The sequence below is a fragment of the Aptenodytes forsteri genome, unplaced genomic scaffold (assembly GCF_000699145.1).
Source record: "Aptenodytes forsteri isolate BGI_AS27 unplaced genomic scaffold, ASM69914v1 Scaffold346, whole genome shotgun sequence".
In the NCBI taxonomy this organism is placed as follows: domain Eukaryota; kingdom Metazoa; phylum Chordata; class Aves; order Sphenisciformes; family Spheniscidae; genus Aptenodytes; species Aptenodytes forsteri.
The window spans coordinates 1,620,070-1,645,870 of record NW_008794078.1 but is presented as its reverse complement, the minus strand read 5'-3'; the positions used below and the strand labels follow the sequence as shown (position 1 = coordinate 1,645,870).

General features: G+C 46.1%; 2 protein-coding genes across 2 annotated transcripts; one reads left to right on the top strand and one right to left on the bottom strand.

Annotated features, from left to right (window-relative positions):
* The first annotated feature begins 513 nt into the window (after positions 1–513).
* Positions 514–9,993, top strand: CEP68 (centrosomal protein 68). The gene is given in 8 exon segments (XM_009290861.2): positions 514–767; positions 4,063–4,491; positions 5,003–6,457; positions 7,823–7,945; positions 8,186–8,282; positions 8,563–8,684; positions 8,687–8,717; positions 9,881–9,993. Coding segments are annotated over 8 exon segments (2,292 nt in total). The 5' UTR covers positions 514–764; the 3' UTR covers positions 9,913–9,993.
* Positions 9,994–11,463: 1,470 nt separating this feature from the next.
* Positions 11,464–25,678, bottom strand: RAB1A (RAB1A, member RAS oncogene family). Its single transcript, XM_009290994.2, is given in 8 exon segments — positions 11,464–13,355; positions 13,357–13,541; positions 13,822–13,953; positions 14,988–15,083; positions 16,573–16,668; positions 18,866–18,938; positions 23,859–23,916; positions 25,612–25,678. Coding segments are annotated over 8 exon segments (753 nt in total). The 3' UTR covers positions 11,464–13,309.
* Between the last annotated feature and the right edge of the window lie 123 nt (positions 25,679–25,801).

Below are 25,801 nucleotides of genomic sequence, written 5' to 3'. Positions count from 1 at the left end.
GTCCCCGTTACCCGTGGCGCGTCGCATCCGTACCTCCAGCCGTTCAGGACACCCAGGGTGCGGTGCCTCCTCGGCTCTATTGCCTTTATTTCTTAGTTTTTTTGGTTAATCTGCCATTTTTTCAGCTGCGGAAAGGCTTTTCAGGCAGAAGGCATGCAAGAAAAAGGAGAAAAAAAATATCAAAACTCGGATCTCACAGGCCTGAAAGGCACGAGTAGCGTGTTTTTTCCCCAAAACAACAAAAAAAAACCCCTCCCCGGCAAAACCAGAGCTGGTGGGAGAGAGCAACTCTATCAGCGTCGGCTGCTTTTGTTGGTCCACCAGCCAAGTGATACCCACGGACGGTGGGACGTCACTCGTTGGGACAGAGCTCTTGTTGTCCGCTGGGTTTTGTGCAACTCTTTGGCAGGCAGCTTTCTTTTGACGACGCGAAAAAGTTCAGGGGTCGCTTTTCTTGAGAGATCCCCGTGGACCTTCCCCTGTTGAAATGAATGAAACGGCCACTGTCCGCTCCTGTGCCGCCCCATCGGTGGTGAGACAATTGAGGGCTCGGGTGTAGCCGGGATTTCTGGCCGTTTTCCTGTGGTTTTAAGGCCAGTGGAAAGTCTCCACCGTGCCTAAAGCTGTGGTCGTACGTCCCTCTTCATAGCCCTGTCAGCCCTGCCCGAGGATTTGGGCTTGCTTCTTCCCGTCGTGAGGGTTAATCTTGATGTGTCGCCACCACTGGTAACCCGACCTCTGAATTTTTGCAGTTCTGTTGGAAAATGGTGAGAAACCTTATTTTCTAGATGCTCTTGTAGTTGGGAGTTGCGCTTAGTGGCATTAGCATTTTCAGTCTGTTTTGGAATACGACTTTTTGCCTGATCGTTCTGCGTACGGGACGTGTGCGACTTCCCCATCTAGTTTGCATCCAAGTGTGGTTGGATGTCCAGCTCCCCCTGAAATTAATTGGAATCAGCTGCCTGAATTAGAGACTTCTGAAAATGCAGTGAAATCTCTGGTGGCCCTTTGAATATCCTTACAAATGCTGAAATGAGCAGATTTACCCTCACTGGTGTGCATTGGCAGGTTTCCTGGTTTCTCTTTAGCTTCCAATTAGCTTCTGGAGACTTAATGAACCTGTGAGCCAGCACTTGCTCTTTTTTTAGAGACTGATGGCATCATAGAAATGTATATCACTGCATGCTGCGTCCATAAGATCAACAAATAGTCTTGAAAGTTCAGAATAGCTCAACCTTTGTGTTCCTGCGTACAGTTACAAAAATAACAGATGGGTTGTGACCTATAATTTTTTTTAAATGTTGTTTAACACATGCTTTTCAGATTTAAGGTCAAGCTTATGTATGTGTTTTATGGTTGTTTTTACTGGTCTGACTGACACATGGCTCAAGCCACTAAATCTGATGGATTTAATGATGTTCAGCATCACTTTGAATTTAACATGGCATCTTCTTAAAGAGGTACCGAGGTCAGTCATTAATTACTGCACATTCAATTTAAAACTTTGAAGTCTGCTCTGATGCCTTGTTAAGCTTTTCTTTCTTTTATATATTTTTTAAAATCGCTACCCAACAACAGAACTGATTTGTCGAGGCATTTATGTCCTAAGCTACGGGTGTCCAGCGCCCTCCTCTCTGTTAAGATTTATATTTACCGGATCATTTTTGGATGTACGGCGCTGCCAGTACGTGCAAGGAGGGGTTAGAACCGGTGAGATGCCCGTTCATGTCGTGATAATTAGTGATGTTCTCTGCTGAATCACCTGCGTCTTGCCATGGAGGAAGGCGCCCAAAATGGTGAATTTGAAGCAGGCTGCGTGGCTCTGAAACAGATCCTGGAATTTAATATGCGGTACCTTACGATTTGTCACCCCGGCGGCTTTTTGCTCATTAGGTTTTGGTTGGAAGAGGAGGAATGCAACCAGCCAGCATCGCTTCTCCTTGCGGTGCAGGCCCTGGCTTTCAGAGCTGGTAAACAAATATATCTCAGGGGATTTTCTGGGCATTTAAATCACCTGTAAGTTGGATTTGGCATTCGATCCACGAATACTTGCTCGCCTGACTGTGTAAACAAAACTAATTCAGAGGGACCAAATGGGAGTCGGTGCAGTCTGGCAGGTAACGGGGCTGCCTCCTGGGGCTCAGGAGACCTCTGGCCTTAAAAATCTATATGATGGATACGTGAAGAAATCGCACACATGCTATGTGGGAAACACACAGGGGTTCCCAAGTGGTTTGGGATACTCTTTCTGTTAGCATCAGAAATCTACCTTCTGTTAAACAAGGTATATATGCTTACATATATTTTAATGATACATTGTTGTATAATATGTAGGGAATTTAGCAGGGGTAGGTTTATCAATTACGTTTATTGCAATTACCATGCCTTTTTGTTTGGATATACAACCTTTTTGGGGGGGGGGGGAAGAGAGCAATACCATCGATTTTGGGATGACATGATGTGAACAGGGTTGTATTTGGTAGCGACTTAAGCGATCAAGTGGGTGAGTCCAGGTGTCGGCAGAAGGACACAGCTTGCGTGGAGGGCTGGGAGAGCCCAGGCTTTACTCGCCGTCTCCGCAGCTGCTGCCGTGCTGAATATAGCTGCCTGGCAGTTGCACGGGCTGCCGGCTCTTGGGGAGGGGGAAGGCAGCTGCGGTATCTGCCATGGGTTGTGCCGGGGATTCGGTCTCCCCTGGAGACCCGGCGCGTCGCCCTGCTGCTCTTTGTTCGCGTGCATGGGCTCTGCCCGTGGGAAAACCCCAGTCGCCAGAGGGGTGGATCATAAAATGAGATCACGACAAAAGAGCTGACGGAGGGTGTGAGTATCAACTTGTTTCCCACTTCCAAGTATTGTTTGGGAATGCTTTCTTTACTCCTTTTTTTTTTATTTCTTTTTAAGTTGAGTTTGCATCGCTAGCCCGGCACTAGCTGGGTGAGTACCGGCAAAACCACTCTGCCGGTGTTTTCCTAAGGCTGGCACCCTGGTTTGGGCTGGAGTTGCTGGAAGAGCAACTTTGGTATTCCCAGGGCTCTGAGGATGCCTGCCTGCGACCGAGCGGTGCAGAGCCTACGCACGGGGATTTTGGCAGCACCAGTTTCGATGCTCTGCAGGGAGCCCGCAAGGTGTCATTTGTGTTGAGAGTATTTTTGGGTCCTGCTGTAGCTTGGTGAACGCAAGCAGAGATGCTCAGCTGTGGCTGGTGTTCACAAAACAAGGTCCCTTGTGTGCTATATTCGGTCGCTTTGATTTGGGTCATTGGTTGTCCTGCTGGAGCTCCTCACCCGAGTCCAGCGTGGGCAGCGAGAGGGTAGTGGTGGAGCATCTCCGTGCATGGAGCACCGGGAGCTCAGGCTTTGAGAAAAATATCTCATGTTAGAAGGATTTGCAGCAAGATGCAATGGGCTTGGCTGTACAGCACGCTTGAAAATGTGTCATCGGTTGAGCAAGTATTTCCATTAATTAATTTCACAAAGAGTTAATTTCATGAATTGAGGTAGAAGCTGCAGAGCTAACCGCCAAGTTTGGGTTTTACAGTCTCCTACCTCCCCCTCTAATTTTTTATATATACTTCTCACTTCTGGGTGGCTTCCATTTCAAGGTTTTGAGTTTGTCTCTTAAAAAACCCTCAACTTTCCACCCCAATGGCCTTCAGGGCTCAGCCACGCTAATAGGTGCTTTACATCCTAGTTAATGATGTCTCGTTTGGGCCCAGTAACCTCATGGTGCACAAACAGTTTGTGAGATTGGCCATTAATTCAGGAGACAGTTGTACCGTGCCGGCAAGGTATAAAGCACAGGTTTGTTCTCAGAGCGGCCAGAGCTTTAATTAGATTTTCCCTGTGTGTCATGTCCTCAAAACCAGAAAATGCTGCTCAGGCACAAAGGCCGGTTTGCTCTTTCCTCTGTCCCACTTGATGCACCAAGATGCAATTTTATGATTTTTGGGGTCTGACCCAAACATGCTTAAGCTCTTTGTTATTAAACATACCCAGTTTCTTTACTTGGCATGGAGACGAGGGGGGACGGCAAGTTGCTGCTACCGTGTGTTGTGTATTTCAGAGAGCCCGAGGCTTGGCATCGTCTTGCAGAAGAAGTTCTGTCCCGATGGCCGTGGACGTGGGAAAATCACTTTCTGAAGCCTCACTGAGTGGGAAGGCTGAGGGCGATGGTAGGTGGGACTGCGCAGAGGTGGAGACGGATTACCCAGAGCTAGCAGACAGCCTGCGTCGGCTTTTAGGGGCAGAGGAAGCCAAGACCTGCCTGGAAGGGACGGAGAGCGTGGCAATGAGCGGACGCAGTCGCTTGGCCACCGGTGTTACCCAAGGAGGCTCAAGCTACCGCCAAGAAGTGTCTTCAGCATCCGCATCCAGATTTCCCAGAGCAAGAGCAAGCCTCTCGGAGACAGAGACGTTAATTTATAGAGCCACCGACGGCAGTGATGTGCCTCATCATGTTAACCACCGGTTCCTCTCCTCGGAAGAGCAGCAGGTGAGAGGGTTGTACATACAGGTGTTGCTGCATCACCGGGAGGTCCCAAGCGAGGTGGGGACTTGTTTGTCTGGGCTGTCCTAGCAAAGGCTTTCCACCTCCTCCAGCCAGAGTGTGCCCACCCCAGCCCCGGGCTAAGCCGTGCGGTGGGGAAGGGCTTGGGTTCCAACACCTAAGCTGTTGCCTCCGTTCCCATATTGCCACTGTGGAGCTGGAAAGTCCTCGGGACGGGGCTCCTTAAATAAGTGCCTCTTGCTGCCAAATGACTCGTGCAGCTTCCCAAGCCCTTGGGATGCCTTTCCTTAAAAACAAGCCCCACTCTGGGCTTTGGGAAGCTGCATGCCATCCCACAGATGGAACAGAGTTCTCCTTCCAGCCTTTCCTCACGGCGGGTCTGGGGCTGGGCTTTTATCTCCATGTCCTGGCACAAAGGAGCCTTTTGTCTGGATGCTGTGCTTCATTTTATGCATGTCTCTCTCTCCCTTTCCTTTTTCCCCCCATCCTTGAGCAGGTGAAGGCATCGGGCTGTTGGGAGCTGGTGTCCAGCCCTCCCAGCCAGCGCAGCTCTGCAGAGGAGCATCCTTGCTCTGGCAGCTGCCACGGTGCCCGTGCCCGCCGGCAGAGCCGAAGGCCAGGAGCTCAATCCCCATTTTCCTCCACCCCGGAGCTCCTGCGGCCCCAAACCCCCCCCAGCCCCGAGAGCGCCCTGCGGAGCCGCTCCGCATCGAGCTTCTCCACTCTGTCTTCAGAAGAAAATGGCCTCTCCAAAGAGCTGTCCCGAAGCTTGCCGGCCAGCGCAGACGTGCCTTCTCCTGCGGCCACCGCCGCCCGGGACCTGTGCTGTCGATGGGGTGCAGCAGAAGGCAGGGCGCCGCGGGCGCGCAAGCCCTTCAGTCCTCTGCTTGATGACCGTGCCACCATGGAGCGCATCAGAGAGATGTCATCCTACCAAGCCGATTACTGGGCGTGTGCCATACCGGATTCGTTACCCCCATCTCCGGACCGTCGCTCACCCCACTGGAACCCCAATAAAGAGTATGAGGACTTGCTGGATTATGCTTATCCACTGAAGCCAAGATACAAGCTGGGGAAGATGCCAGAGCCTTTCCTCCACGACTCAGGAATAGGTTTGGACAGCTTTTCTCTTTCCCCCGAGGGCACGTCGAGGTCCACCAGCATCTACGGCCGAGGTGGGCAGGCTCAGGGAAGTGGAGAAAATGGACGTCGGAGGTTTGTGGCCTCTGCAGAGAGGTTCTCCACCCCGGGGCCTGGAAAAAGAGGCTGCTCAGGAGCTGGCTCATACTACGAACCTTTACCTATTGCAAAAGCATCCTTCGCAAAGAGTGCTTCCTCTTGTCCTTCTAGAGGTTTTGCTAAGGATGTAATGATGGAGCCAGCTGGGCCGGGTTCATTTCGCCGCCCTGCTGCGGATGGGAGAAGCTGGTGTACCAGCGGGAGCCCCTTTCCAAACTACAGAGGACAGGTGAAATGCACAAATAGTTTTTTACCTACAACGCGAGTGCTCCCCCTGAGGAAAGAGTGGGAGGGTGATGAAGAATTTCTCTCCTTGCCTCCAAGACTGCAGGAGCTGGAAAGGCTGGCTCAGTTTTTGTCCAATCTTTCCTTAACTATAAGGACGCCCGGGCACAACCACCACAACCTTCCACGTCACAGCGACAGCAGGCAGCCCCTTTCGTCCGAGTTGGCTCCTTTCGGAGAAGCGGGTGGCAGGGACGAAAGAGGGAGTATTGAGGATGATGCTGGGCTGTGGCACCCCTGCAGCTCTCAAAAGCCCAGGTGGGAAAACACTGAATCATGTGGCCAGATCCACAGGGATCCTCTGCGGGGGCTTCATCTACCGACCGGTCTCAGGGACACATTGGATGGGACGTACCTGAATGAACCGCGGGTCAAGGGGCGTCCGAAGAAGAGCCAGCAGAGCGAGTCCCTTGCCCAGTGTGTTAAGGTAGGCTGAGGCCAGAAATAAAGTTTATTATGGGAAGATCTCACATAAAATATGCCGGTATTTATGGCACAATTAATTAAGGCTTCCCCTTCCGCATGATGTTTGGTGCCTGGCAGCTGGTAGTAATTTACGCAGGGAGGCTCATCAGAGCAGATAACTTCTTCTGATGGAGCAAGAGCCCATCTCGCTTTCCCTGGGGCTCAGCATCACGGGGCTAGGCTTGGTGGAAATGTGGCACTCGGCTTCCCCCAGCCCGCCCATCCTGCAGCGCCGCTGCACCGGGAGGATGCGAGAGCCATGGTCGGGGCTGGACCAGCATGAAATCCAGCGTTCGCTGCCTACCCCATCACTCCGGCTATTTAATGCAGCGTGGCCGGCCTTGCCCTTCAGCTCAGGCTTGCTCATCTTCCCCGGACTGGGTCCTGCTTAAGGGTATAATAAGGCCAGGCAGAACTGGCGGGGTTTCTCTGAAGGGTTTCGTGATTATTTTGTGAATTTTTACTTTTCAGGTGAGTGACGCCTCACGGCCATCCTGCCACCGGTGCTGTGCTCCCTGGCCAGCGGGGATTGCTCCCCACCTTCCCCTTCATCTTCTTCCCCACCCCCACCCCGGGCTGAATTTGGAAGCGATGTTGGGCTGTTTGCAAGAGAGTAATTATTATCATGCACATAGCCGCAAACACCAGTGCAACTCGTTCCCCCTCTTGTATGGGAATAACTCTGCCGATTTAAGAGGGTCAGCATTAGGGTGTATCTGTCGCCCCAAATCGTGGTGCCAGGGAGAAGCAGCTCAGCTTTATAGCAAAACCCCGACTCCCGAGGAGCTGGAGTCTGGTTTCGGTGAGAGCAGAGGCCCCTGGATTTCGTGCAGCATCTTACAAAAATAATCCCTTACCGAGACGCTTTAAAAATAAATGAAAGCACTTAATTGAACGAGACGAACCCCTGGGAAAAAGCGACTGCAAATTATCTGCGCGGCTCCGGTGAGGAGGAGGGTGTCTCTTCAGCTGGGAGGTGGTGGAGGCAAACCCCTTCCTTCAGCCTGGGTGCCACTGGCTTCCGACACCTCTCCGCAGCAGCCATTTCATGGTGACCCTCAATTCTTGCCACACAGTGGTTTTGGGGTGTGTTTAGGGGGTTAATTTGCTTTTTGCCTTTTTTTTCTTTTTTCTGTTGACCCTTAGTTTCCCAAGCTTAGGGATGTTTGTGTGCTGAGAAGGAGGCGGACACTGCCGGCCCTGCGATGGGAGAGCAGGAGGGAGCAGGTGCTTTCTGAAACACCACTGGCTCACCTATTGCTGTCCCTGCCGTATCTTTGTTGCAGAAATAGATAAGTAACCCCTTTTGTTATGCTTCGTTAAGTAGATGTTTTGCTGCCAGCTGGAAGAGCTAATTCGTTGGCTGTACAACGTCGCGGACATCACCGACAGCTGGGTCCCAGCCTCGCTGGACGCCAAGAGCGTGAAGGCATCGCTGCACCGCTACTTGGTAGGTATCGCCGCTGGCTTTTCTTCCCCCTCTTCGGTGCTGCGGGCAGCCAGCAGCACGAAGCAAGACACCGCTGGCACAGTCCAGGTGGGTGATGTGGGGCGCATCAGGCGCGCAAAGCCGAATTTGGGAACGCTGGGAACCTGCTCAGGGGAAACTGCTCCCCGGGCAACCTGCCACAGGTGTGTCTCTTCCAAAAAACCCTTCTAAGCAGCGTTTCTCTTCTCCTCCCCTTCCCAGGAGTTCAGGAAAGACGTGGCCGACCACCGGAGCCTGACGGAGAGCGTGCTGGAGAGAGGAGAAGCTCTCCTCGACTGCATGGCATCGAATTCGCCAGGTGAGGGGGAGCGCTTGAGCAAGGCTGGTCACAGACACAGCCGGTGATGCTGATACACTATTTCTGTATCTTCACTCTTACCCTGGAGCCTCCTAGGTCGCTTCCCACCCCCCTCCAAACTCTGCATCACAACTTGGGTGGGATGAAGATCAGCTTACCGATTTCTAACACTCGACTTCCTTCAAAAGTCTGCCTGGGCGAGTGGCACTCTCTCTTACTGCTCTTACAGACATTGAATTGTCACGTTACTACCACCTCCATCATACGTTTTGTTTTCCAGCTCTGAAAGACACGCTGGGTTTGATTGTGAAACAGTCAGACGAGCTAGAAACCCACGCAGAGCACTTGTACGAGTCCGTTCTAGCTGCCGTGGGTCCCATGCGTGGCGAGGACAGGATGGAGGACGAGGGGGTGCAGCAGACGGCTGCTCAGTGGGTAAGCAGGGGGGCAAACCAGCCTTTCTGCGGCAGGGGGAGAGGGAGGGAAGAGTAGGAAGAAAACACTTAAATTAGCAAACACTATACATCAGGCTTTATTATTATTTCTTTTAATCTGATGTTTGGAAAGCCTAAAAGGAGAAGAAAGCAAGGGCGATCTAAAAATGGATACCCCATCGTCTTTAAATGTGTGTCGGGGGAAGAGCAGTGTGTTGGTGGACCAGCTGATGAAACCCAAGAGCGTGATGAGAGCGATGGCAGCTCCTCGGAGGGACCCGGAGAGCCCGCAGGCAGGTCACTGTCAGTCAGGGTGGAGGGGACATCGGCAGTCCAACACAGACAGCTGCTCTACCGAAATCACTTGGACAGCAGAGGGAGGATGGGAAAAGGGGTATTTTTTTTGTTTCGTTGGTTGGGGGTTTTTTTTTTCCTCTTTTTTTTTTTTTTCTCAAAGAAAAATTCTGCTTGCCATGTCATGGTGGGAAAGGGAAGCAAGTGAGTTCAGGTGTAAAATACGGGCTAGAAAACGTGTTTGCTGATTTCTTGAACATATTCCTTCAAATAAAACTGCCGAGACAAAAGTGTTTCAGGAGGGCATGGCAGGAGTGTTAGGGTGGAGGGCTGTGTGGTCTTTGAGGGCAGGCACAGCAGTGTAAACGGGGTCAGCTGCCTGCTGCCACGTCCCTCAGCCACTCACGCCGTCATTGGGAATCGCTGTAAAACCGTGCCTGTATGAAACGATCATGGGTGTTAGCAAGGCGCTGGCTCCAGAGGCGCAGGAAGGCTCTTAACAGCTTCTGAGCACCCAGAGGTAGGAACTTAAGAACTGCAGGATAACCTTGGCCCCCCCCCACCCCTCCCCTCCTACCCCCATTAGCTCAGACCGTTGATTTCCCCATGGCCCACTCCACGGCACGCCTTAAAATCTGGCGTTGCAAAGGGGAAGAATTATTTCCAGCGCTTTAAAGGAGAGTAACAATATCTTCAGTAGTTTGTGGTTGGTGGTTTGTTTTTTTTTTTTTAAATTGCTAAATACACATAACTATATCCTACACACTCCCACGCGTATGTGGAGGTGATTTAAGCATAGCACAGGGGGGTTGGTTGGTTTGTTGGATGGCAGCCAAAGCACAGTAGCAAACTTAACCCATTTTATTTCAGGTGCTGCCTCTGTCAGACCTGGGCTTTGTTAGCCAGTCTCGGGATGGCTGAGAAGAAACGCAGCAAGCACCAAACCACCTCTTTCTTTCACCTCTTGCAGAGATGCCAAACACGTATGATCACTGTGCTCGGAGTTAGCCAGCCCACGCCGATTTGTTTGGTTTTTTTTTTTACCGTGGCTTGAGAAAGGCAAGCTGTACAGCAGTTATTTGGCTACCGGGATGGCTAGTTGATAGTGCTGACTACAGTGGGGAGTTTTGTGAGTGAGGAATGTACAGCTGGCCTTTTTTTGGTTTGTTTTTTAACGTAGCTTTCCTTTTTTTGTTGAAGTGGCCTGTTCCACGTGTTAGCAAAATGTCAGGAACACGCTGTTTTTTAACTGAGTAATCCATAGTGCGCCGTGCAACTCACTTCTAAGTAAAGCCGTGTGATTTTAATAGCCGTGTTCTCATGTTTTGTTTATGCTCTTCAAAAATAGGTGCTAGAAGCCAAGAAATAGCAACTCCTTCTGGTTCTTGGGAGTGAACTGAACTCTTGTTTATAATTACCATTCCCTGCTGAAGCCGAGCCTATTGAATGTTCACTTTTCTTAAGCATAAACACAAAGAGCCAATATGCTATATGAATCTCAATAAAATAATAAACAGGTGAGTACACACAGGGAAGAACCAGGTTACGTAGAAACTGCCGTTACCTGTTACTTGCAGGAGTTGTGTTACCGTTGTGCTGGTTTCCCTGGGTGAAGAGTTGTGCCTTTCCCCTCTTACAGCTAGGGCCCACAAAACATCTTACATTGCTACCCACAAAACATTCATAAAGGGTTTCCAAACCCTTTCTGCAACAGAAAAGGGCTTCTGTGAAGCAGCATAACAAGGTGAGCAGCCAAAAAAGTTACAGCCAACTACAGAATGTTGGTACTTGGCTTTAATTAACCTTTAAACTATATGGTCGTCATCATCATGTTCTTGTGCAGAATAAATCATTTCCTCCCATTCTTGTGAGCAGAACAAAGTTTCTGTACTGCACAAGTAGAAGGTGAAAGCACAGTTAAACTGAAGCAGTTATGAAATGACAAATTGGGTTTTGTGGGGGGTTTTTTTTTGATACTCTCCCATCTTCCACCTCCTCAAGCTCAAAGGGCAGGTTTTTTTTATTGCCAAGTTGCAGGTGACAATTCACAGATCAGCTAAGTTCAACAAAAAGGCTCAAGCAAACAGTTACAGCGAGACCGGTCTCGCTGGCTTTACCGACACCAGGTCCCTGACCTACGGGCATTCAGGGTGATGCTTAACTAAGGCCTATAGCAGGGCAGGATGGGAGGTACACGCAAGGAAAGGCTACTGCTGCCTGTGTGCTACCACTTGCAAGCCTGACCCGTTACATCAAAGGTATGTAATATTTCAGCTCACAGGTTAGAGACTGCAGCACCCCTGTCCAGGACTTTTAGGCCTCCTCTACCCTCGTCCGCACTCCTCCAGCCTGACAACCACAGGCTCTAGCATTTAACAGCACCAGCACAGCAACACAGTAATGACTTAGGGGGGAAAAAAAAAATAACCACCCAACAACCGGTGTAGCCCAAGTTGGTTTTGCAATGCTTTTATTACTGTATATATTAACATTGTTTTGGATAGTATGTAGCAGGCATCTTGACATTTAAGTTCATTTGTGCACTTCTCTGAAGGGAAGATGTTTTGCCCTCGATACACCTCCTCCTGGTTTGCTTCCTGATCTTAGCAGCACTCACTACTCCTACTGCTCCCCCTCTCGAGGAGGAGCAAGTCACATTATATAATGAATTATACCAACAAGCACATCTCTAATAGAAAGCACATCACTTTATTGTGAAGGTCTCAAGTGGAAGAGTTCAACTTAACCATGACAATACTTTATGTATTACAATTGCCTGTCGATTGATGCAACTATGTTGAAGAAAGCTGTTAGCCAAAGTCATCCCCCCCCCCAAAAAAAAAATCAGAGGATATTTGCACCAATTTTAGTTTATACCTCACAACATACCTAGGCTATATTTTTTTACTATCACAGGGTGTATTTACTACTAGGGGAATGTTACATGGTCTTTCAAACATGAGACTATTTACAGAATAGGCTGAACATTTGAGTTTAGATAAAGCTGAACAATTTTACATGTATAGGAAGTGTTATAGGCTAGCTTTCCTGTGGCTTTTAGCTAGACATCAGGCACTAATGATTTGATTAGCTCTGTACAAAGAATCACACACTGTCCAAAACCTCTTGGCTGCTGGTTAGTTCCAAATTGTTTGAGATAGCGCCTACTTTGAGCAACAGGCTGTTGTGGGGCCTTACTGTCCCCGTTTCATCCTTCCGCTGCCTCTATGCGTAACAGAATAGAAGCTAAGCTGTTGCACTAAGTCAGAAGAGTATTGATTAAAAGAGGATGGAATTAACAGTATATAGAAAAGACATAATATACTGGTAGAAAGTTATACCACCTCAAGGTTACACTGAAGTCATTCATGGTAGGGAAATACTGTTTTCTCCCCTACTATGCAAAGCGGACAGGAATTCCCTACATAAAGAGTCCTTGAGAAATAAATTAAGTTCCCAGACTAAGATAGCAAACTGTTGTACATTCAGAGTGCATTATGCCCCCATGAACATCGGCTGGGTGTTTCTGGTACAGCCTACATGCCTTAAACACCACGACAACTCAGTCTCTTGGGCCATAGTCACTGGTTTTAGTTGCAGGGAAGGTCTCTGGTCTACTAGAAGGTCTGAGAGCCATGGCTGCACACAGATATGTTTTGTGCACAATGCAAGCCTGATTTCCCCCTTAGCCATACAAATTAAGACAATATTTATCACCATACAGTTTGATATTACTTCCAATAAGTACAATATTTATTAAACATTTCTTCAGTTTTGTTACATATTGTGCAACAAATTACAATATTCTGCAGCCACAAATTATATGCAGAGTATGAAGAAACTATTAATCAGATAGTGTGATCTTTCCATTTATAATTCTACAAGAAGGAACTAGCAAATCAGATCTTACATATATCTTACTAAATTTTATGCATGGAAAGTGACAGACACTGTTGTGCTGTTTGATACAAAATGGCTAAACTTCATCTTCAGAAGACTAAACCTGACATCTAAACATGCCAATAGAAACATCAAAACAAAAATACATCCTAACCAACCACAGGAAACAGTCTGGTATCAGGAAAAGCAACAAGGATTACACGTTTATAAACCAGCACACAAAGGTTTAAAACAGTTCTGAAAATGAAGTTAGCTGTCTTGAGTCAAGGGAATAAAAAAAGTCAGTATTGACCGTTTACAATCTCTGACCTTTGTGGAGACGGTAAGAATCTGTTGTAGTGCAGCTACATACAGTACAATTCAGGCAATTTTTTTTTCACTTGGGTTCAGATTGCAAATTCATTGTTGTGAGACAAAAGGGGGGAGGCAAGTTTTAGCAGCAACCTCCACTAGACTGCTTGACTGGAGTGCTCTGGATTTTAACATTGGACTTCTCTGCACCACCAGCTGTCGCTCCCGGACCCATTCGTTTTTTAATCTCAGCTGCCATGGTCATGAAAGACTGTTCTACATTTGTGGCATTCTTTGCACTGGTTTCCAAAAATGGAATTCCAAGAGAATCTGCAAATTCCTGCAAATCAAGAAACAGTGAACAGTAAGCTCATACACCAATTCATACCTCACCTTGTTTTCCTGGCGCACTTCTGGAGAAGCTGCAAGTTCTAGACCACCACCCCATTCCCGAACTCCAGTCTGATGATGACTTGCACTGCAAGGGGTCATTAAACTGCTTGCATTTATGGCACCTTGGCACCTGTGTACCACGACACTTCCCTGCACTAGAACTTCAAGTGCATTACGATCCAGACTAGGTGCTCAACCAAAGCAAATACACATCAATATCAACATACCTTTGCTGTTGTATAGTCTACTACTTTCTTTGTGGTCAGATCACATTTGTTCCCCACCAACAACTTGTTGACGTTTTCACTGGCATAACGGTCTATCTCCTGCAGCCACTGTTTTACATTATTGAAAGACTCCTAGGAGATAAGAGAACTGTAAGCAAGACCCTTAACCAAGAGGACAGTTTGGGACTCTTCAGTAATGACTGGGAAAGAACATGAAGCAGTGTACTGTACTTATCAATGTGATTCACAACCACAAGAGAGAGAACTCTGTACTTTAATGCTAGAGTACTCCCCTGATTGCCACAGGACAGGCGAGTCACAGGGTCTGTACAGCTCCTCAGCCCATGCTCCAAGCCCTACACAATCAGCCCTTCCTCCCTTGCTGCACTCCCCCCCATTATTTTTCCCCGCTCCGTATCTTGAATAGTCAACAACTTCTACCATCTGGGACTCTTCCTCCTCCTCCTGTAGCAGAGATAAGACATGGCACACAGCTGAAACCAGAAGAATCCCAGGCATTTACAAAGCACCAGGTATTAGGCACAAACCACATTGCTGTAGAGATGCTGGAACAGCCTTTGACTCCAGAAATGCAGAACTGCCACGCTGAACTGACACTCGAGTTAGCAATTGAACCCAATTGTTCTATTAATTCGGGAAACTCTACACTTCTAAGAGCCCTTCAAACAGGACAACTGCACCAGCAATCTTCAGAGATTCTTTCACAGAAAACACTGGCTCAGCTGTATCCTGCACACATGCTGACAATTTTCTGTTTCAAATGCCAGTTTTTGTTGTAGACCAAAGTTCAAGTACATTCAGAAATCTTTCAACTACTTCCATCAGTAACTCAGATTTCCTGCTACCAAAGGCAGGGTGAGAAGTATTCACATAAAACAGTCAATTACCTGCCCAGCAAGTTTTAGGTTAAGCCTAAGATACAATTGCTTTAGAGCCACAGATCCCTGTGGCTCTAAAATTTCTGCGTTTAGCCCCAAACCAGAGACTAACACATACATTTTTGGCTTGATAAACCTTAACGCAGCCTGAAGAACTGTCACTGTCTCCGTAAGAAGTGCCAAGTTGTTGAAGTCCCAGTTTTATTTACTTATCAGCCTAGTACACTCCACCTGGAGAAACTCTCCAGGCACAGGTTTAACACTTACCTGATCTGTAACATCATACACAACTATGATGCCATGAGCACCTCTATAGTAACTGGAAGTGATAGTTCGAAACCTCTCCTGTCCTGCCGTGTCCCACTACAAGACAAATAACAGGATCAGTTACTGCAATGTAGCTGTACCAGTGTTACACATCAGCTTCCAGAAATACAGCTCAGCTGATCGGCCATCCAACTACAAGCAAATCAAAGTCACAGCTACAGAAGTGGCTCTGAAACTGTATGCATCAAATAGGATTTGAGAAGGTCAAGATATTTTAACCGAGAAGAATTACACTTCAGTAGGTACTTTTCTAGAAGTGCTCATCTGTTTGGTTTCGGAGAAGTGCAGTCAAGAGATCTCACTGAGGAAAACATTAAGCGCTTTTGACCCATGAAGAAGCCATGGTTCAGCGGCCAGAAGAACAAACATGAGCCAGGGCTTGAAAACCTCTTAGGAATAAGGTCAGAGATGTGGGTCTCTAACTGACCACTCCCTTCAGCTTCTTGGTACAGGAGCTGCAGCAAAGGTATTTAAGGCAACATCCTCTTCAGAGGATGAAGTGCAACAACTCAAACCAAACCTGGTTCCCTTCTCCTGCTGGGAGAGTTAAGGAGGGACATCAGGTGCTTGACCTCTCCCCCCCGCCCCAGGACAGGAACAGCACTTGCCCAAACATTTCTCTCCCTAGAGCCATGTCAAGAATAGGGCTAGCTGCATATTAAATCAGACTCACAGTAGTGACAGCATTCCTAGCGGGCTGCTCTGGACTCAGGACAGCTACATTAGAGTCTGGAGGCTCAGACTCGGGCTTCTGGCCGTAAACTGGACTCCTGCTCCACAACAGGGCCTGGAATCCCTGAGTCATTGCCTTCAAGTCCTGAGAGCCTCTGCTTGAGCTGGAAGCAGCGGCTGACAAGGATTGCATGACCTTGCATAGATATTAGATTTCATTACACCAGTCACCCTTTTAGAGTGCTTCAAGATTAGAGGAAAGAACTGCCAAGTGTCTTCCCCTGCCTATTCCAAGTGGAAGGCCAAAAGCACAACCAGAAAACACTGCCCGGCACTAAGGCAGACAGGCCTGTTACAAGCCTTTGTGTCAGTTTTTCCGTTCAGGTCAACAGAAGCGGTTTCCAGCACTAGACAGTGCAGCCTGCTATTAACAGCTGCTATAGAATTCAGGCATCTTGGACAACTGTGTGATGTTCTTGCACTTAAAACCCTTGCTAAATACTGCAGAACTGCACCAGTTTTGATAGGAGAGCACTCTGGCACAGGATTCTACCCTTCTTCAGCTCACAGCCCATAGTGCCTTTTAAATACTAAAGCTTTCTTTTCTTCCCAGGAAAATAAATTTCTAACAGGTCATTTCCTCTTTCAGGCAGACAGCCTTGATAAGCATCCTTCTTTAAGGACAGGTCACGGGAAGTCTTGCAATCTTGTAAAAACTGCCTAGCCTCTTGTAACAGGGAAGATATCGCTTATATTTTAATGATTAAAGTACAAAGATAACTACCAATAGTTATGAAAGCAATTCTGTGCTTCAACAGATTAAAGTACACAGGAGTTGAGAAATACTACTTACTATCTGGAGCTTGATTGTTTTCCCATCTAGTTCTATAGTTCTGATTTTGAAGTCCACACCAATCGTGCTGATGTAACTTTCTGTGTACGTGTCATCCTAGGAGAAAGAGTGAACATAAGTCAAGCCGGCTGCACCTCTTCTGCAGTCACCTACTTTATGCAACAGGCAGGCACAGGTACTTAATTCCCTAGCAAAAACAGTCTGATCATTCACAGCAAAGTCCAGTAGGTAGCTAGGTATTTTCACTGAGTATTTACTTTTCAAAAATTCCGCAAAGTTTTTTTAAAAGCACCTCAAACAACAAGATTTATGTTCCAAAAACTAGTCAAAAAGCCTCTTTTCTGGAAATCCTGTAGTGTTAAGTCCTTTTGAACCGTAGTTTAAAAAACAGTCTTTGCTCATGTCGGCAGATTGAAGAGCTACTTAGAATAACCATTACAGTTATTAAAATGCCTCAGATTTTTATTTTCCTTCAGTAGTTTTTCATCTGCATTACACAGCAGCTACCTACAAGAAGTCAGAGGCTTTGCCTCAGTCACACTCCACATCCGAATTTCAGATCCTCTGCTGCCACAGCTGGTTGCTAAGGCAGTTTAGAGTTACAGCTTGGGTACTTGTGTTAAGCCCTCTGCTCTGCAGTCTGTGTAAATACAGGAAGGAAAAGGCAGCACTGGTTTAGCAGCTTGCAGGGACCTGACTGCAGAGTCTCCAGCAGGCCTTAAGGCACACAGGAAGCGCTGGATCAGTCTTTGCTACCTTTAGTGATTGTTAGCTTGCCAGCATGAAGGAAGTTTCTATTCCCAAAGTACGAGTAGAACAGAACTTCATGTAAAATATACCACAAAAGGCTTTATGCAACCAACAGCTACCACAAAAGCACGGGATTTCTTTGGGTTGTGAATGGAAGACACCTTAGATAATATATCTGCCTGAGGGAACATGTGCAAGTAAGAATAAAGCATTAAGCCTTTAAGAATGACATGACATTTATTTCTTTAACATTTCAATACTCAAAAGGGTATGTTTGAAAAGCCTGATACCATTTAACCTACAGCAGGAGGAACACAGGTAAGCGAATGCTGCACTAATCCCTTATGTCAGGGTAAAATAGCTTAGTTAGAAAGTCAAGTTTCTAAAGGCAAAAGCTATAACTGAGCACAAACTTAAGCTGGCTATCAAAAAAAAAGTTGGATTATTTACATGAAGCCAAAATTAATTCAAAAGTATCTGCAAGAGAAGCAGGCTAGACTGATCTGGGAGTACTGCTCCAGCCCTGGGGTCACTTCCAATCCACTGCCTCCAGTTCTGTGAGCTGAGCAGGTTACATCTTTCTAGGGTTCATACTGGTTTGAGCATCTCCCTGTCCTAATAAGCACAAACAGTGGCTGTAACAGCTTTAACTTAGGTGATGCTATTTGTACACACCAGACCACCATTTCATACTAATAACAAGAAACACAACAGGCTCTTTCCAGAGGTGCCTAGAGCAATTGTTCAGGCTGTGAAACTGCTCCATCTTCTTGCAGTAGTATCAAACTCTAGTTTCTAAACTAACACCCTATATTCTCCCTTCCTTCCTCTCCTCCCATGGCAACGTAAAGCTGCACTTTAGCATAGATGTAGATACAGAGTTCACTGGACTCCAGCTTTCTCTACTCAGAGCTGTCAAACCCATTTTAACTTTTCCTGTTGACAGGAAAACTAGAGCTTCTTGCATCAAATTTCAGCCACAGCAGCCCACCAGCAATTGTAACATTTATTACACACTCATTCACTAAAGGAAGCATGAGGCCTTATTATTCCTAGAGTATTATTTAAATGACTTCTCCCTCTGGCTAAGCAATTGGTAGGCCTTTTCAATGAAGATATCAAACTTCATCTGGCTGATAAGATTCAGATCAAGTAGTAACTGATCAAGGTCTTGCCCTGACACATTTCTACTCTTCATGCCTGAAGGCATACACCCCAGAATTCAAGTATGTTCTTCCACCTTCAGTGTTCTACCACTAGTGTAATGATGGAAGTTAAATTAAGGTATCTTGTTCTCAAGTAACACAAAAATGAGAATTAAACTTAACTGGACATATTCTTGATATTATTTCTTTCCGTATCACTCAAACAAATACATCAGCTAGAAACAAATGCGGAAGATGGGTTTTGCAATACTTTAATTATTCCTTGGTATACCAGACCTGACAGATATCAGGCCTTTCAAGTAGCAAGAACTTCTCTGCTACAAGAACCAAGTACCTGGTAGTTTTTTTACATAAAGTTTTCAAGCATGATCACTTACTGCAAACCTAAGTAGAAGGCAAGATTTCCCAACACCGGAGTCTCCAATCAGAAGTAGCTTGAATAAATAGTCACTGCAGAAGGAAAAAAAATTAAGTCACTTAATGAAAAACACTATCAAGAACCAAGTTCCTTATAGCTAGTATATTACAATGTTTGTGAAGGGTAAATTAATTCACTACTAGAGAAGTCACCTACAACTCCAAGCTTCTCTATCCAGTTTAGACACTTTCACAATTTACTTAATTTACTTGGTAAGGGAAGTATGAGGTAGATGCTCTGAACACAGCATTTTTGTGTAGAACTGTGCTTTCCTAGGAAGTTACTCTGGGGATATTAGTGCGACTATCACCAAGACTAACACAGTCCTATTTCAGCCCTTTGTGGTCTAGCTAAGATTAAAATCATGCTTTCCAATTAAGTGCAAGCCTCATTGTTTGGTTGAGTGACTTAAGTAACACGCAGATGGTAGTAATAGCCTGCTGTCCACTAGAGCCATTATCTTCGTATCATCTTTAAAGTCAAAGGCTTGATTCCACTGCCCAGCTTCACAAATACCACATAGCCAGCCAAAAGCAGCCAATTTTTTCCTCAGTTTAAGTTACTCAAACTTAACTTCCAGCAGAATCCAACAGCACAATATGCAATTTAGATACACAAACTATGAATGCTAAGTTTAGAAGCCTGCTAAAGCAAAATAAACATCCACCTTCCACGACAGACTATTAACAGCTGACAGCGACCACATACTCCACTTGCCTTTCAGGAATTAAAATAAAGCTAAGCCACTGCCAGATGAGGATACGTTCATTCTCTAGAGGATGTCAGGTGTGATATTAGTAATTCTCAAGTCACATCGGAAGAGGTGACAATTTTTTTGCTTGATGTTGAGTCCTCCCAACATTGAGGGAACAAGCACAGTATCATCAGTGACCAACCTAGTCTTATACTTCAAAGAGTAGTGAAGATTTCATTGTCGGCAAAACATTAGATTTTGTGTTAGTCATAAGACTAATAGGGCAGTTTAATACTAGAGGTAAAGTAATAGATTAAAAGCAACAAACCACCACTTACACAAGTTATTTTGCTTTGTAAGTACTAGACTAACCCATTCTAGGCTGACAACTTTCCAGCCCTGTAGTGTCCAGGATTAAGTCCTGCTTTCATTTAACCACAAGAGTTGACAGACTTAATTGTGTCTTATGTTCAAGATAATGCCCGCTTCACCAAACTGAGAAGATAAAGTGGATGCAAATGCCTGAAGTCAACTGTCCCTACCTCCAACACCACCATTGACTCTGGCGGGCAGGAATCCATCCAGGAAACTGCATCCATCCCCAGCTGATAACAGCCAAGCAGATGGTCAACTGCTCAGCTTTTCACCACTCCTCTGCTCAAGTGCCCAAATGACTCATCTTGGCTGGTCCCAGGCTGCAAGAACATGCTCAACTGAAACTTTCATCAGTTTCCACAGCACTTCCCTCAAGGCTGGAGAGAAGTCAGAAGTGGTAAATGTAGCAACTAATAAGCTGATCCTTAAAAATGCAAGCTTCCCCCACAGTGTAAAGCTAAAAGCACTCAAGGTATTTAAAAAAAAAATCAAAGCCAAAGGATATCTAGCAGTTTACGGTCAGAGAACTCACTACTTCACCTGTCGAGTCATGTACTAATACAAGGCAAGATGGTTTTAGTAGAATGACAGTTACTAACCCAAACTGTTCAGGGGAGATAAGTTACATTACATCACAACCCACATATCTTAACAGCTTGAAGACAGTTGAAGCATTATTACTGCCCATACCCTTACACTGGTGATCATGGACAAAATACACGTTTCTTGAAGTTTGGGCCTGCCCATAAGGTGACACCAAAATCCCCACCTCACAACCTGGAGTCCTGAGCACAGCCTCCCTGTGCACTTCAAAAGAGTTTCATGTTTCCTGTGGCTCCACTTGCAGAAACTCCACCACAGCCACACTGACAAGCTAGTAGCTGAGGATGCACAGTTGTGCTTTATCACAAAAGATGTGGTTTAAGCCTAATGATAACCAAAGTGGGACTGTATCAACCAGTGTTACAGCTACTCTAGTTACCAGTGTTACAGCCACCCATCTCTGCAGCCTCTCAACCACCACCATCACCCAGGAACTGAGGCAAAGGGCTACCCAATAGCAACTGTAGCAAGAAACATTTAAAACTTCTTACCCCACTAATAATTTAGTTCCCTGAAAGCAGCAGAGACACTCAATGTAATCTAGAGACCAAGGCAAGGTACAACAGCTCCAAGACCTGGTCCACTGTTCAACCTATTCCTCCTTCCCCAGGATTATGCATAAACTGAAGCCACAATTGCCTCAGACTTCAAATAGCTCCTTCCTACTTCAGCAGGAAGTTTTGGTTGTTCAGTTCTCTACAAAATCAGAATTTTCAGCACTACTGAAGTTAAATTATTACTTACAGTAAGCACTAATACACTTGAAAGTATTAGAGCTTGCAGCATGTTATAATCCCCTTAAAAATGGTAACACATGAATATTACCACTATACTGTCTTCACAGAAATTAGTGGAAAAAATTAATTCCTTCCTGGTGTAGGCAAGGCTTCAACTATGAATCTGAAAGATTCACTTAACAGCCTCCCCTTGCTTCCAAGGGGAATTCAGGTCCCCTCCAGCCCCCAAACATCAAGTAACTTGTCTTCCTATGTTACTTTTAGTGCTAGGAGCAGCTCCCAACCAGATCTAGCTGCTATTAGATCTTTTACTGTTCAGAAACAAACAAGAACAGTAACAGTTTATATACAGTGCTACTGTTAAGTTAAAGCAACAAGAACCCAGGAGCCTTAAATACTGGTTTTGACATCTTGCTATTAAGACCTTCCCTCACTTTAGGCTTTCGTATTTCCAGAAGCAAGTGACCACCACATGCTCATATGGTGACTTAAGCCACCTGCCTCACTCCCACCAAAACCAGGGCCAGTGCCAGTCAGGCTGTGGCATGGTTGGAAACGGCCTTTACTGAGTTAGCTCTATCTCCAACCTTAGAAATGGGTGTCACAAAAACCTAGTTTTGCCAGATAAGCAAGACTGATGCTTGGACCTGCAACAATTCAGAGATAATTTAAGTAGAACCTTGTTATTTAGGTTTTAAAAAGCTAAAGCATTGCATATTCCAATGATACAGTGCCTTCCTTTCTAGGTATAGTTGCTTTAGGACCTTTTAAAATACAGCAGGTGCCTACACAGGGGCCTTGAGATCCAGATGAGCAGTCTGTTACACATGGTGTGATGCTAGAAACAGCTCTCAGGGTACAGCAACAGTTTAAATCAAATAAAAATGAAAAGTAGCTGCAAAAATTTGCAGAAATCTATTTCTAGACTGAACTACACTGATAGTATATTTGTGCTAACGGGTTCAACAGTAGCAATGTGTCCAACAAGCCATGCAGGTTAATTTTGGTATTTGCTCCTGAAGAGCCACACAACCATTTCTGAAGCCACTGAAGTTCGCTCTTTAAACCTGAAGACTTATCAGCTCTTCTGGTTTCATAAACCAGGCTGGGCTATGCAGCATAACCTTCTCCACACTACTTGGAGACAGTGTGAATTCAGATTTATCATTCAACTATTTCTCACCATTTATATAAGCAAGCCATACTTAGCAACATAAGAGCACACTGGAAGAACATGTGCAGCAAGGCAGGTAGGTACTGTCAGTAAGAGTGAGGTTTTCAAATCCTCCCCTCAAGGAAGAGGATACGTAACTTCCTCTTGCAAAGAAGTAAAGGATAGATACACTAAGTTTAGTTGCCTCTTAAAAAAGAGACCTCCAAAACAACCCTGAAATTTTTGAGCGGAGAGCCGCATCCTCTTGTTACATGCATTTTCCATGCAATAGGCAGCAAGTTCAGCAGAAGACGAGGAAGTCAAGTTGAGGACAGACCTGGCCAAAGCTGTGTGGAACAAGGGACCTGTGGGCCTCTGAGATACTGTTTATGCAAGTAGACATGTGGGGATTTTTTTAAATGCCAGGAAGGTTTTATGCCAAAACAGACAAGACTAGGTAGTCATCCATGTCCAACAAGGAACTGCTGGAATTGGCTTTAATCACTGATATCAGCTGCAAGTTTGCTGTAAAGAGGTACTCACAGCAGCCTCAAATCCCCAGACTTTGTTCTACCACCCAAGAAATTTTGAAGAGGAACATGACTGTCACTCCAATTACACACTGCTTGTGTAAGTCAACAGAATCCAGAAGACATAATGCCACTCTGCATCACAGATTGCTGTTTAGAAAGGTGAGAACAAACAACTTCAGATGATTCCAGCAACCCAGAAGCTGTCACTTGATTGTCATCTACTGAACACTATCACACAAGACTGATAACCCACACACGGGTATTCTCTAACACCTCTGAAGAACGCAAAAAAAAAAGATATTTACTCCAAAAAGCACTTAATTTCCTCTTCTCCCCTTGAAGAAGGTATCTAGAACAAGATTCAGACACTACAGAGCATTGATCAAGATTAATTCCCAATACCACTTGGCTGTTAGATAGTTCACCCAGCAGTGTGTTTATGCTAGCCAGCCTACTACATGCAAGTTGCAAAAGGGGTAGGAAATGCCAAACCTGACATGATCTAGTCACAACAGAGTCAATATTGACATTTTGCTCATTTAAACACCATAAGGGGGGGAGGAACACAGAAGGAATACATCCCAGTGCTAGGTGGGCAGGTGTTTTGAGAATTTAAGCTTCCAAATGCTAGCACTAATATCTCATCCATCCCTCTTCAGCTCCATCACTCAAATGGAAAAGCACATTAACTAGCCCACTAGGCTGTCCCACAGCCCCAAAGCTTCAAGGAACCTCTCAGAAGCGTACACCCCCTTCAAACCCTTGCACCAGCAGCATTCTAATCCTATAACTTTAATAGGAAAATTGAAGGAGGCAGGTCTTTTTATTAATAAACTTTAACTAGCTATCCCACTGACCTCATAGAGTTCTGGCATGCCCAGGAGAGAGGATTTGGGGCCACAGCCTGATCTAAGGCTATGATAAGGAAGCAAGAATGTGTTACATTATAGGCAAGGCACTTCCAAACAGAAAAACAGCCAGCCAGCTGTACCTGTATCTGTTACAGGTAACTAGAAGGAATCATGTCATAATCCTGTAAGTCTTATTCCTGGTGTAACATTGATCCAAGTATGCATGTCACAGTGACAGATATTTTCTGTCCACCTCACCACACCCTTCCCATCTCCTATCCTCATCCTGCAGACACAACCCTGTCAGGAAGTGGCAATTTAATACTACAAATTAATCTTAAACAGCAGCTTTTCCTCTTCGTTTCGCTTTCAAGAACTCAGCCGTCCTCACTACTACAAATGAGCACTCTTCACTGAGAATGAGTCTCCCTCAAAACATTTTCCCCATCTTCATAGCAGCATTCAGTATCTCATTGCAGGGAACTACTCTCTGCATCAGTCTAGAAAGCCAAGAGGCTTCAGGAAAGGCAAAAAAAATCTATGGAAAAAGCCCCCTTCAACCTGCTTCTCCACAGTGTTAGTGGCCTAACACTTTGCAGGCAGTTTTTCACTACAAAACCCACCAGTCTGCAAGGTAAATTTGAGTTTAACTCTCAGAGTCATTACAACCGCAGAGGCACCAACAATTTGTTGCTCTTTTACCCACTGACTACCTCCAGCTACTGTTTTGGCATTTTCCAAAGCCACACGAGCAAGCTTGTTATGTAATCTTGCCAAGATATAACTTGAGTTCCTGGTTGTACCTCTCAGTTTTCACCCCCACACTAGCTGAGGACTACTTTGCCTTCTACTCCTATTTGCTCTTCAGGTGATTTTCATGGGCCCAGAGTACTTGCAACCATGCTGCCATAAGCAGAGACCACGAAAGTCATGACCGTACAAGTCAGTAGCCTCAGCTGTGTGGAAAAGCATGCTTTCATGACAAAAGTTGTTAAAAGTGTCATCCGTGAACAGAGATGATGGGTATCTAGAGCAGTAATGTCATACCACACACACATTTCAACACCATAACCACTTCAGTCACATTAGAGGGCACAGTGGCTTCATCATCCCAAACTGGAGTGCCAGCAAAGCCAGCGTCAGTGAAAGAACCCTAAAAACTCTCTTCAACACTAAAGCGTTGAGAGCACAGCAGCTGGTTTTTAAAGTGCTTTTTAAACTAATCCCAAGTCTCTCCTCTTATTCACTCAAAAAAGCCATAAGCAAAACAAGGTTTATTGTCGCTGACATCCTGGTGGGCAAGCCACTGCTCTTACAGTTGCCAGGATACAGACAACTATTGACCAGAGAGCTCAGACATCCCTACTCTAGAGCAGGCCAATTAGAGAAAGAGGCCATAGTCACACAACGAGGTACAACGACCCTCCAAAAAAATAAAACCAAACCACTGTGCCATCACCAGGTTTTCTAGGCAAGTGCTATTTCAGCTCAAGACAGCCCCAAGAGCATTTCATTATCAAGTCACAGCATTGCAAAATCTACATAGGCAAGAAGTGTTTTGCAAGAGCCATGTGACACACACATGACTTGCAGCTAAAGTGAAGGGTGGACCTCTGACTACTAAGCTGCCAGCACCAACCGGCCAGGAAGATCGGCTTTCACAAAGAGCTGGTTTCCCCCCCCTCACTTGTTGGAGCCTGGGCTCAGATGAGCGTTTTCGAGGTCCGGAAAAATCGCCATCAACTGCGCCCATACTTACTTCGCCGCCGAAAGCGCTCTCGGGGAGGGAGGCGGGATGCCGAAGCCACCCAGATCACCGGGCCCATCGCGCCGGTTTATAGCGGGGACATCATTAACTTTTCATGGCCCGCCGCGCGGCTGCCCCCCGCCCGCTGCCCGTAAACCCAACCCCCCGGAGACGGCACCAGCAGGCCTAACGCCTGCCCTCC